This window comes from Xiphophorus maculatus, chromosome 7, assembly GCF_002775205.1.
Source record: "Xiphophorus maculatus strain JP 163 A chromosome 7, X_maculatus-5.0-male, whole genome shotgun sequence".
Taxonomy (NCBI): domain Eukaryota; kingdom Metazoa; phylum Chordata; class Actinopteri; order Cyprinodontiformes; family Poeciliidae; genus Xiphophorus; species Xiphophorus maculatus.
Window position 1 is genome coordinate 19,960,363 of NC_036449.1, and position 13,703 is coordinate 19,974,065.

Consider the following 13,703-nt stretch of genomic DNA (forward strand, 5'->3'; position numbering starts at 1 on the left):
GTGCATGGTCTTATCTTTTGCTAAGATGCGTGTGTCATTTGCTATCAGAAAAGAGGTTGTTGGTTGATTGAAAACAACTCCTAATGTACAACTACCGTATGCATACTTTTGAACTAACCTATGTTTGCTGTGAACCAGGATAATTTTTCTAAATACAGTAATCAATAGATGTTTACCAGTGACAATAAAAAAAATATGTATTTCCAGATATTGCTACAAAGGTGTTTTTTTCTCTCTTTTTTTACTTTATTTTTAGGCTGTGTTAATGCCCAATCAATGGCCCTTCATTGTGACACTGGTCTGGAGTGGTCAAAGTTTGTCAAAGCAGCAGCAGATGCTGTGATGTCACCAAATGAAGATGTCCTTCTAAAGTAAGTGTCAAAAACTGTTTGTCTTCATTATATGAGGTAATTATGTGAGTACTTTGACTCCATGTGGACTTGATTTACCTTCAAAAGCTTTTAAGCATTGATTATCTATGGTCTTATCAAACACTGCTATTTAGAGGAATGGTCTTTTGTCAAATGCTATGTCTATGTTTGTCGTCATTCTTATTGGTTGGAAAATATGATGTCACATAAAATAACAGATATTAGACAGTATCAGGATGAGATACATGGACAAACTCCTTATTCCAGTTGGGCAAAAAACAAAAGCAAAACATAAACACATACAGGCACAGTTCTAAGGGTACGGACCTCTGCCAAGGTTAATAACCAAGATATTAAAGATTTATTTTGTTCTTTTGCTCATTTTTGAATTTCTCTTTCACTGAGCTCCAAAATTTCCTTAAGTTTTGGAATTTAGTGAGATAGTTAATTAACACATAAAGTATGAACCAGTGAGTTCACAAATTTAAATAGGATAAGATTGTAGTTTTAATTATAGGGAAATTAGAAATTCCCATGGTTTTACAAATAGAATAAAGGATAGTACACATTTCTGATGTAAAAATACATAAGAACATATAATAAAAATCATCCCACATCAACAGTGTGGTGAGCAGATGAAGGCCGTTGTTGTGGCAGCTGACAAACCTGTTTGAACTTGTTCTTTTCAGACGTTTTCGCTTTCCACATTAATTTTTATACTGTTTTCTTGCTTTATCATTGTTGTTACATGAACATACCTAATCGTAATTTTTGTTCTTATTTTCTATCCTACTCTTATAGTGCTTTAAGAGGAACAGGGAGTCTGCTGCAGCATGTGTATGGGGAAGTCTACAAAAATCTGACAGCCACGTATTTAAAACATGAGATTGAAGAGGGAGATGCACTCTCTGCCTATCTCATTAAGTTGGTTCTGGATCTGGATGGCTTTGTCCAAACAATCATTGCTCTGCCTAACCAAAATATCTCAGACGCTGCCGTCATAGGTCCGCTCATCAGTGATCTGTTAGAATCCGCAGGTCTTAAACCACTCCAGCCTCTGCTCTTCGAAAGTGCTCCGGTTAATGCCTCAACAGTGCTTGATGCAGTCTTACAGATAATCAGGCTCAACCCCCAGATATTTACCTCTAGAGAAACCGATTTAGCAATGAAAGGACTGGAGCAGTTAATCATGGAGTTCCTGTCTTTGGAGAGTAACCTGACACTTTCTTTCTCTGACATCTTGAGACATAGTTTGCTAACATATTCAGCTTCCATTAAACCTGAAGATGCTGCCTTTCTCAAAGAGGCACTCTACGGTTTCACCAACCAGTCCTTTGATGAAGTCATCCTTGGTGCCATGAAGCTTCTGCAAAATCTAGCTGATTCTCCAGATGGTGAGCCAACCAACATAATTCTTGGGTACCTACAAGAGATTCAAGATATTGTAACTTCTCTCTTCAGACAGCAAAACATAGAGCATCTTCTGTCAACCAATGACCAACTAACTGCTGCTCAAGTCACTGACCTTCAGGCAGCCTTCATGGACCTTCTTAAGTTATTCAACCCTGACAACCTCCAGGCTCTCTCTCAGAATGTTGTACCAGATGTTGCCCAGGACCTAATCATTCAGAGGTTGATGGCTCTCCTGCCACCCAATGTTCAGGAAAATGCTACTTACTTTCTGCAGAAGTTTAAAGCTCTGCAGAATTTGGTCCCCAAATGTGAAGAAGGCAAGAACTGCATGGAAGGAATTTCAGAAATCTTTACTTTACTTGATAACTTAATAGAATTCATAATTGCAGTGGGTGGAGATACAACTGTCACAATACCATTGGCCAGCAATGTCCCCTGGAGCCAGGAGCTGGAAGAATTTAGCACAATAGTCTTCTCGCTCATGCTGTCACCAAATGATACAGCCCATGTGGAAACATTCAAACAGACCCTTTATTTCTTGAAATTAGTCACAGAGATGCAAAACATCACAACAGCTAGTCTCAAGAACATTCTGGAACAGTCAAACCTCACTGGGTTCGATCTTTATGAAATTGCAACACTTGCTGGAGCTTCCAACCTGAATGATCTGGTGGTAAAGATGGTGAACATTTTCACTGACATTAACAAAACGTGTTCTGGACAAGAGAGGAACCTGACAATGACATCGGACTGTCTTCTTGGATTGATAAATGACATTAGCAGCTTTCTGGCAAACACACCAGCACTCCGAAACGAAACAACCCTCCTGTTTTTCATCTCAGATGTTGTCACAGAAACTCTTAGAGATTTCAACCAAGTGGACTTTAGCTCTGATCCTGACACTGCTGTTGTGCAAACCTTGGAAACCATCTTGACCAATATCAAGATGATACTTGAACTGAACCAACAGAACAGTTCAGATATCAATATGGAAATCACAGTGGTGGAGCAACTGATACAGCTGGTCACTGACATGGAACCATTTAACCGCTTAAATACTACCTCAATGGAGGACCCACTTCGTACACAGAAAGTCTTCCTGGAGCTTGTGGATTGGTATTTGACGAAGCTGGAAACGATCACCAGAAACAGTTCAGTCTCAAGGTTCCTACGTGACTTTTTCCACATCACGAGGATTCAAGTGGCAACCCAGTTGTCTCAGATTGAGTTCACCCTGTATGTCAGTGAGAAGATTGAGTTCCTGATGGACAATCTGCAGTACCCATTGGATGGTGCAGACCTGAGTGTCATTGGACAAACAACGATTGAGATCATTCGCCACCTGTTGAACTACACAAACACCATAATGGAGCTTCAGGACAACATTCCAGGCATGAAACAGCTGCACTCTGTTCAGCTTCAAGTCAGACTCTACCTTGACCTCACTGAGAGATGGATAAAACAGCCAAACGTCCATTCCTCCATTTCTAGCATGCTCCAGTGGGGAAACTCTTCAACAACATTTTCCACCTCTGTTAGAGACCTAAATCTTCTGCTACAGACAGCAGCTCCTTCGATAGACGAAGATGTGGCAGCATTCCTCCTGACAATAACCAACATCACAGAGGCTTTCAACAATGCCATAAGAATGGCAGAGCAACCAGATGAATTACAGAGCGATGTCTTTATAGCTGCAATCCTAACTGGCGTCCACAAAGCCCTGCAGATCCATGGTCCAGTCACGGGGCTCCCTTCACCTGCTGTGCAGCAGGATATCCTGGGAATTGTGGAGGGTTCTCTGACTTTTGTCATTAACCAGGACACAAGTTTTGCCTCGTCACGTAACATCTCCCTATTCATCCTGGAGAGAGCTGAGAAAGTTATCCAACAAACAATACTAAAAGACTTTGCAGAATATCTGCTGCCAATGGTCAAACTGCTCACTACATACTTTGAGAGTGCATCTACATCCAGCGGGCCAGATCAGTGGAATCAAATGTGAGTAATGGGGCTGCTTTTGCTAATTCTCATGGAGTAAAATGATCACAGTTCTTGTTTTCACAGTTGAAAAAATATGATAATATTATGATTAGAAAATAATAGTTGAGCAAAAAAATCTTGACTTTAAATTCAGTTTTTGTTTTATTGACATCTTTGTCTTTTACAATTGGTGTGTCTTGCTGTCTGAACCAAATATGGCCTGTCATGCAATTAGTTCAGTAAAGTCAGCTGTGAACAGAAGCAATGTCTTATTTTGTTTCATGTAAGGAGCAAACATTCCCTGCAGGGTCAGTTTACCACTTTGCCTATTCAGACTCTCATTCTGTCCTTTTGCACTGACATTTCATCCCAAACTTATTCCATTCTCATTCCATTTGCACCATTTAATTTAAACCATGAGCCATCAGTTTTTGTTTTTGTAGATCAGTATTTTTCATAAATTATTAAATATAATAAATGTGAAATGAAAATGTTTAGATATCGTTTCACTTGCATAATATCTGAAAACTTTATTTTGGTTCTGATCCCTGTTTGATCCATTTTGGCCCTTTCATAGAATCTGACAAATAATGACCACTGATCCTACCAAAATATTGATAACTATGCAGACTCCAACAGGGAGAAATTTGATGGAGTAACATAAATACATTTCCTTTCAAGAAATTATGTGTAGTATAAAGAAAATAATTGTTAGTTATCACAGCAGGTACATAGCATCCCAGATCATTAACAAATGGTTTGCACAAAATTTCCAATGGCAGATATGTACTTAAAGGATTGAGTCGATATGCTCTGGTATTTATTGCACTAATGATAAGCAAAAAGATAAAATGTATTTGTAGAAAGGAAGCAATATGTCAGACTTTTTTTCTGGTAGTTAAGCAAACCAGATAAAGTAGTTGAAAAGAATATTTTAACCTTTTCAAGAGGAATACTAAAATGAAAAGTACTGTTGTTTTTTGCTTTGTTTTCAAGAATTTTGAATGAGATGAAGGCCATCGAGAGCTTCCTGCCTCAAAACTCCTCAGCACAATACTACATCTCTGTCCTCATTAAGATAACAGACTTCATCTTGGACCCTGGACAAGGTAAGTCAGCTTCTTAGTGGAATTATTGGGGAGACGTCATGTTAAATCCTGGTGATTTCTGATATTTGTTTGCATATGGAGCAGTACAAATTTAATTTGGCTTTGTCAAAATTTTCCATATAATTTCAGGCAACATGAGTCTCTGGGAGAGTTTTGAGGGAGCGTCAATGAAAACCTTACCAGATCTTATTGACAAGGTGCAGTTTATGTGCTCTGATACATGTAGTGTGAGAACCTTTGCAACAAAAGTAATAATAAAGTTATGCCTAATTGTGTGTGTTTGTTTCAATAACAGCTGGCCAAACTTGTGGGAATGTTCTTGCAACTTGTAATTGAAAGCCCACCTTCAACATCTTTGGACAATTTGAGCCTTATTGTTCCTGCTTTGGAACAGGTGATGACTGGGAATGCAGATCAAGACACATGGGACAAGTAAGTACAATTATTCAGAGCAATAAAAACAGATATAAGAAATAATTTCATGGTGTTTTCAAATTATTTTAAACCATACCTTTAAGCTGTCTGTGCCAGATTATGCATTTTGATCTCCCTCAGTTCACAGACAGATGAAGCTGCCTTAATCCAAATTTTATTTTCTTCTGTACCAGCCTTGAACAGATGCTGGAAGGCCTGCTGTCAACTTTCGAAGGAGAAGAACTATGGAGCAACATCTCATCAGTCATGCCTGTTTTTGAAAAACTGACTGAAGCTGTGGTAAAGAACATGCACGCAGAGAATGGTGAGAAAACCAAGAGACACAACAGACAAAAAAAAGTCTTACAGGCAAACTGCTGACTCATCCAGACGAAGCATGTTTAAATAGTTAAAAGGAATAAGGCACACATTGTGCAAGTCATCTAAAATTTCAATTGTACCAAGAGTATGTAATCTTGCCTCAAAGCCTTATTTTGCTATTTTAAACATCTACATTATTCACAAAACTAAACAGGCACTTCCCTTTCAGCAATTCTATCTGCTCCAGCCAATTTTCCTAAATTATATTTTGTTAAATTAAGGTTATTGCCGCTAGGCAGGCAAACAAACACATGGTCATATCATGTCTGCCAAGACAAAATGATTCCAGTGATTGTGTGAGCTTTGACAGACAATTTTGACTGTAATCTTTATTGAATGCTCACTTGGTACACCAGTTTTATTTAACTAACTTGGATTGTATAGTCTTTTTTGTAAATGTACAACTTTTAGTCCAAATTATGTGTTGAAATTTAGCTCAAGCATCACTAAAGATGTTTCTGGTCCAAATTTAAGTCCACTCCAGAGGTTGTTTTCTAACTGTTCTGTTCTCCCTTGTTTAAAAAACTATTTCAACACTGGTAAAAAATAAAAAAGGAGAACTTTGTTTCAGCATTCTCCATATATTTCTATATCTTTTTTGTATTGTATTATTTAGATATAAGTTAACCTCCAGACGCCCACTCCTACTGTAAGAACACAACTCTCATCATATCTGTGGATTTTCATTGATGTTCTGTGAAAGCGTATATAAATTAAGGGTTTTGGTAAACTTTTAGGAAGTAAGGACATGTGAGTTAGCTTTTCTACTCAAAAGCACCTGAAGGTGCATTTCCATCTCCTTCGTAGAGCTCTCCCTTGGGGTCACCAGTGGTGTTTTGACTTTCAAAACTGCCTCATTCCAGAATATATTCATATAATAATTACACTGAGGGATTTGAAACTTTTCAAACTGTTTTATTATTTGATCTGCATGTCAGCAAAAGTTAGTATCAGACAGACTCAGATAATGCTGTTTTGTTCTGTAACAATGTCCCGTTTTCTGTGAGTCCTGTCCTGATCTGATTTTGGCTGCCACCAGTTATGTTTATCCCAAGTAAAATAACAAAAAAAAAAGACAGAAATTATGTGATGTAGGTACTTTGATAGAGGTAGTCATATTTAATCTAAGAGAAAATGAAGAAAACGGCAGCACTATCTCATTTATGCATCAGTGTTCCTTCACATTATCTGATCTTTATTAATCTCAAACTAAAATGCATAAAGGAACCATGTCTGTACATTTTTCATTTAGCTTATAGAGGTAATTTGCATTTGTCAGTTTCATTTTTTCTTCTTCTCAGTAATGCTACAAAGCCTTCAGATGCCCCTGGTGGCCCTGATGAGAGACATTGGGCTGGCTGTGAACACTAGTCATCTCAACATGTCTGAGCTCACAGAAGGAATGCAGTTTGCCATACAAGAAACTCTTCAAGCAGCCCAGCAGGTCAGTCAGCTTTTATCCACTCATTATTCTGAATCTTCACAATCATTTGCAGTTTCCTTTTGTTATAGTTGTCTACATGTCTGCGTTTGAGGTGGACAAGAAAGCCATCACACCAGCTGTCATGCATTGTTGCATTTGACAAGAGCCGTTTCTCATCCTTGTCTAATGTCTCGTTTTTTTCAATAGCTTCCATCTGATTAATGTATCAAAACTGTCTTGTTTTTTTGTAACTTAATCTGTCTGTTCCAACAGTTTGAATAGGCATCTGTACATTTATTTAACTCAACAAGGTTTGAGACAGTATTGTCATACTGAAATATAATGGGGGTATGACTTCAGTGGTTAACAGTCCAAATTACAAATTTTCGGGATATAGAATAGCTGATGGTTGCATGCAAGCAGGAATTTATTTATAAATTATTCACTCTACATATATTTGTGAAAAATCTACTCTTTAGATAAAAAGTTAGATTTCAAAAGTGTTTTTGTTGTGTGCACTGGTTTTGTTGTCTATTTTTTTAAGAAACAAGAACGTAAAAAATAATAGTATCATAATAGTTTCTCTTTTACTTGTGGCTGTGAAAGAAAAACCTTTTAACTTTACATGTATAGCTTCACAAAAAATATAGCTTGCCTGACTTTGAGTTGACTTTGGGTCATTTTGCCCCTTGAAATATTGTAGCCAAGATTAATATGTACGCATTGCCATTTTGCTCTTTTCAGCCTGCATTTTGTGCCCATATAGTCAAGCACTGGCATATGAATTCAGTTTTTCCTCATAGCTACATATTTATATGTAAAAACCAACCCCTTAGCCCAGGGGTGAGCAACTCCAGGCCTTGAGGGCTGTTCTCTTGCAACTTTTAGATGTATCTCTACTTCAACACACCTGAGTCAAGTAATGAGCAGGACTCTGGGGAACTTGACTGCACTTAGAGGTGATTTGGTGAATTGGACCAGAGAGACATCTAAGAGTTGCAAGACACTGGCCCTTGAGGACCAGGATTGCCCACCCCTGCTTAGCCACTATGTCTTTACCAGCAATAAAATGTCCTAAACCCTCCTCTTGCTCTGACTTAAATTGCTCAGTATTTGAAATAATTGCCAACATAAACTGAATGGCTTTGTTCACTTCCTCCGCTTCACAACACCTTCTGTTCACTGATTGACCCAGTTGAAGTTCAACCAGAAGAATTTAACTCAATGGGAGAAATACCAGATGGAGTACTAAAGGGAGATGAGAATCTAGTGAAGCTGTGCATGAAGCCAGTGCTCTGGTTCATCTTTTTAGAAATTCTAGAGATAAATTGTCATAAAAATGCTCAAATCCCATGTGTAATATAATCAAATCACATTCTGTATTATTGCCTAAAACTTTGTATTACTCTCATTAAAAATAGCAAATTAGTTAGTATTCGTGTCAAACTAAAGTAACCCTTGGCCTCAAGGTGATGTTTGTTTTCTACAACCACATTTTCCACATTGAGTGGGTTATGGAAAATAACTCTAAATTGCTATGTGGTTGTCAGAGTGAGTAAAAATAGTTTCCCTGACTGGTACAAATTGATTCATGGTTGGTATGAACTTTGCAGGTTATCATTTTCCCAAATTCATACCTGCAAAAGCTGGGTACATTTGCAAATATACAAAATGGTGGAGGAGTGAAATAACCAACACCCATCTGAGTCTTTTATTGCGGATAAACAAATCTCATATACACTTTAAGGTTTACCAACCTGCTGCTCAGATCCGAGGGTGCTTTTAAACTTTTAATGTCTGAGTGTCTTTGCCAGAATACTAATTCTGCTCTGCCATGATTTGAATTTTCCTCAGTTGCTGTGTAAAATTTAAATTTTTCAACAGCAACAGAAAGTTAGTGCTTCTATGTTCCTTTGTGTTTTTGTCTGAACCTGCACATTTCCTCATCAAATTAAAAAAGAGCCATCCTAATTAATTTCCCTATCATGATAAAAACCACCATGCAGTGGAGAAAAGTTTGTGTCTTATCTTGCAAAAGACATGAATACCCTCAGAGTCTACACACGGAAGAGACTACATGGTACTTCAGTGTATGTTATTTATTCAGTGCTTATGTGGGCATACAACATTAACACAATGAAAAACAGACACCTGTGGGAGAATTATCTTTCTCCCACAGGTTCTTTCTAAACCTCAAAAGAAGAGATATTTGGATCTTCCCCTTGCCACCCCCTCCCTACAGTCTTTTGTGTTTTGGGCACAATGGGGTTTTTTTCAGCAGGTTATTAGAACATTGTATGGAACATGATATAAGAATGGTTTCTCCTTTTTTGTCTCTTTAGGCAAGTGGCACGCTGAACTGCAGTGACGCCCTTAAAGCCTGGGAGCCTCTTGCAGAGGCAGCAGGGGCAAACCTTTCCGGATTTGCTGTGTGGTGCAACACCAGCCTGCAGCCTGTTTTGGATGCCTACGCAGCAGCAATCACCGACTTGTCCCACCTGAACATGAGTGTGAGTAGGAGCATGGCAAATTAAAATGCAAACTACAAATGTGTTTGTAAAAAAAAAAAAGTGCTTTCTTGGAAATGAAAAACGAAAAAAAAACAAACAGTTTCAACACTTGGTGGCAGTGTTGTCACTCAGGAAATAAACAGTCTCACTTCTTACACTTTTTCTCCTGCATGCTTCTACACAGCACATGGACATGGAACCAATAAGTGTGAGCTTGGCAGCTGGCAGGATTGTCAAAACATTACAGTCTCTCTATCACGTCAGCATTAACCGCACAGATGTGATACAACAGTTCATCAAGACTCTCTCCAGCCAGCTCCTGCAGCTGACAGGCATGCATTTGAGCTACGAGGGACACATATACTGGTACAGGCTGCTCCAGGACATGCAGTTGCAAAGCAGGTCAGCCACAATTGGATTATGTTGTTCCTAACACGATGTGCTCTTTACTCTTGTTATAATTTGGGTGCTCTCAAGGAAATCACTAAACAATGTGTTAGTGTTGAATCTGGCGATAATAATTCAACTCACTAAGAGCTGTTTTGACAGTAAATCATGTCAAATTAACTTAGTGGTCTATTTAGGTCTCCAGGAAACCCAAGCAATTTTCCCATGGTAAATGGAAAAATTGCTTGAGAAGAATATAGAATGAAAAGAGGAGAAAAATATAGAATGAAAAAGGAGCATAACGTTGCCAATTTTTTAAACAGAAACAACCTTTATGGTATTTAGCCAAAAAGTTTGAGGACAGTTTGATTGGGATCTACTGCATCAAACACCAATCTGAGTTATTTTAATCATCAGCCAGTACAGAATCGCAGCGCAACACTTCATTAAAGCTAATAAAGCCATATTCGTTAACTACAACGCAGCAACTTTAAAATGCTGTAAATTATACACCACGTTTCATCAGTCTTACAATTCACTCACTAACTAGCTTCCAGATGAAGCAGTCTCTCCGGTTCTTTCCTATGTTCCTTTTTCTGCTTACAGTGTCAAATATTTTTGTTCCAACCGGGATTTCTGTAGGTCAGATTCAATATGCTGCTCCAACATGGGTTAGTTCAATTAAAATAGCTCCTGTAATGTAACTTAACATGTTTCCTATAATGTGCATTTGTTTCTAAAAATGTTTATTCACTCAGCATACCCACAGTGAATAATGAACTCATATCCTGATCATATTTGCTTTAGTGTTCTGCTAATGTTAGCATGTTTCCTCTCTGTTTTGACATGACTTTATTCACCTTGCTACATATTTTGATGCAATTCCAGTTAATCATGCTCTAACAAAGATACTCTCCTTTTGAAAACAATCAAAATAACGAATGGTCATGACGGTATTCTTTGTAGGATATTAAAGGTTATTTAGTAATAATCTTTATTTAGCCATGAAACATATGCTGAAATTGTGCTATTTTGTACCCATAGGTCCAATCCAAATTCATCCTATGCATAGAAGTTGGTTAGCCCATGTGATCAACCACCTTCTACCACTTATTTACAATTTTTATTTCTTTTCTCTGGACATGATTTACCTTTTTTTAGAAGGATGACACTATTGTCTTTTCTCTGCTCCACAAAACAAGTGCTGCTTTGAATGATTGGGAAATTAAAGGATGGTGTTAAAGACCTGTGTGTGATGGCTAAGCACATCAGACAGAGCAGGTCACATGACTCATGACAGAGGGAACTGCTGCAGCTTCTCTCCCACTCTGAAAGCTATTGTAAAGAATGAAACAAGCTTCATTTCTAAGCTGAAAATTGGTGATTTTATCACCAAAATAATGTACACAAACTTTCATACAGTTTCTCAGACTGTGCTAGTAAAAGCAGGCTGTAATTGTGAAAAATTGGCTGCGTAAAACTATTATTGCTGGGGAAGTGGCTGACATAATCAGAGACATAGATCAATGACAAATATTGGGAACCAGAGTTTTGTTAAACACTCCTGATACTGATTAATTAAAAGTGCCGTGATCAGGACTCTGGGCTGAAACCTGGGATCGGATCAGGTCATTCCTGACTACAGCGCAATCAGTAAAAGATGTGCTATACAGCAGCGACAAAAGAAAACATTTCCATCGAATTCTGTTTAGAGCACCGACCTTTAGAGACAATTTCACCTGCAGCTTACATGAACTCATCGTGAACCTAATACTTAATTTGCTGTGACCACATTATCCACAAAGCACCACTGAAACCTATTTGATTCATACATAATTACACGAGGAGCTGAAGTGGTCACATTTGCATTCAAATTGATTAATTTAACGCTGGTCTGCCTGAAAACAGGCAGGTCTGAATAGATAGTAGCTTAGCCATGATTCAGCCTTCTTCTCTTCTTAAAATTGATTTCTCATTTTATGTCGGCACCATTAATGAGCCGGGCATGGGGATAAGGATCACAATTTGAGTATCCCAGGAAATCAAACAGGTCTAACTACATGAGTTACAGCTCTTTAATCTGTTCCTGAGGATGAAGGGTGAGATTGGAAATGTCTTTTTCTTCCAAATCTGAAAAGGAAAAAAGAAAGATTTTGGGAATCACTGCAATAAAGAATTAGAATAAAACAAAAGTTATTATGTTATGCAAACATATTTACGTTTTGACATTCATTTAATGTCTTCTTTCCACAGTTTGGTTTCCATCAGACAGCTTTCAGATGAATTGCTTGATGTGGCTCCTTTCCTTCAGCCCTACATTGAAGCTGCGTTCAAAGCACTGAGCCACGTTCTGGTCAACTACCATCTCACTGAAAGCAGCAGCTCATCCCAGGAGCTCATTGAAGAGGCAGCCATGATCTTCTTAACCTCTGCAAACATCACTTTGAATGACATCTTCCCCATGGTGTCAGGAAATGCTTCTGGAGTTAATTTGGCCTTTTTTGCTGACACAATAGAAAGTATAATTACACTGATTGTCGATACAAGGGCTTTTGGACATTCGCCTGTGGTGTACCAGGCCATGGAGCACTTCCTGGCAACGAACGGCACTTACTTGACGGTGGAGCGCATGCATGAGATGTCCGTGTGGCTGGCCTCAACTGAAACATTTGGACTGGAAATGCTGAGTCAGGCTCTTTCCAAGATGTATGAAATCGTCAGACTTCCACTATCTATTCTGACCAGAGTGAGTGTGGACGTGGATACTGCAGTGTACGAAGAGCTGGTTGGAAACATGTTTGCAGCTTTTCACCAGTTTGTTAGCACTAGTGGTGTTCTACCCCCAATGTCCAGCGGCAACCATGAAGTGAGGAACAGGCGGAAACGCGACCTGTCGCTGATGATGACAAGAGACCCCTTGAATGACATCATTGATATGTTTCAAATCGACTACCCAGCCATGTTCAGAGCCGTCTCTGTCCCTCCGACCACGGCAGACATGACAGAGACGGCCCATGTGTTGTTTTCAAATCCTGATCTAAACATTGTGATGAAGGGAGCAACAAGAGACATGCCATGGAGCTTGAATGCTTCACGAGAAGACACTATTGACGCCACCCTCGGGATGTTTGCCTTCTTTACTCACCCTCAAGTTTTTGAGACGTAAGTGTTCCTTTAAAGATTAGCCAAAGAAAGAAAATTGTTGTGTACGCTACTATTTTCTCTAGTCCAAACAATGATAAGTCTAATTTATTCTTCCTTGTTTTTGTCTTATATGGTAGTCTGGGTTATATAAACATTTTTGGTACTATTTTCCTCAGGCCATCAATGGATATTCTGAGAAATGCTGCTGAGATGCTTCCTGATGGTTTGCCATTTGCGTCTGAGATCAAAACCATTAGCAGGGCACTGGCAAGTGAATCTCCAGGTAATAAAAAAATGTTTTTGGACTATTCTCTTTAATTCAGTGTATTTTATAGGCTTTCATGCAAAATCCATAAAAAACACTAAGAGTGGAATTGAACATTTGTGCTTCAGTTTTGTCTTTGTTTTTTGTTTTTTTTCACTACATTAATATCAACACATGTTTGATGATTGCTTTTTACTCTGGTGCAACTAGAAAAATAAGAGCTTCTTGTCCAAAACTTGATTGAGATGGCATTTATTTATTGAGGACCAAAGTTCAATAAGTCATTTAAATAAATGTACATATTCG

General features: G+C 38.3%; 1 protein-coding gene across 1 annotated transcript in view; it reads left to right on the forward strand.

Moving 5' to 3' along the window:
* Positions 1–13,703, forward strand: part of abca12 (ATP binding cassette subfamily A member 12) — a 68,818-nt gene that overhangs the window by 11,978 nt on the left and 43,137 nt on the right. Inside the window, exons 18-28 of the mRNA XM_023336860.1 lie at positions 257–371; positions 1,173–3,782; positions 4,761–4,873; positions 5,003–5,070; positions 5,169–5,305; positions 5,482–5,612; positions 6,970–7,112; positions 9,434–9,601; positions 9,786–10,003; positions 12,242–13,150; positions 13,309–13,415. Of these exons, the coding sequence (XP_023192628.1) occupies positions 257–371; positions 1,173–3,782; positions 4,761–4,873; positions 5,003–5,070; positions 5,169–5,305; positions 5,482–5,612; positions 6,970–7,112; positions 9,434–9,601; positions 9,786–10,003; positions 12,242–13,150; positions 13,309–13,415 (4,719 nt within the window). The remainder of the gene's footprint in view (positions 1–256; positions 372–1,172; positions 3,783–4,760; positions 4,874–5,002; positions 5,071–5,168; positions 5,306–5,481; positions 5,613–6,969; positions 7,113–9,433; positions 9,602–9,785; positions 10,004–12,241; positions 13,151–13,308; positions 13,416–13,703) is intronic.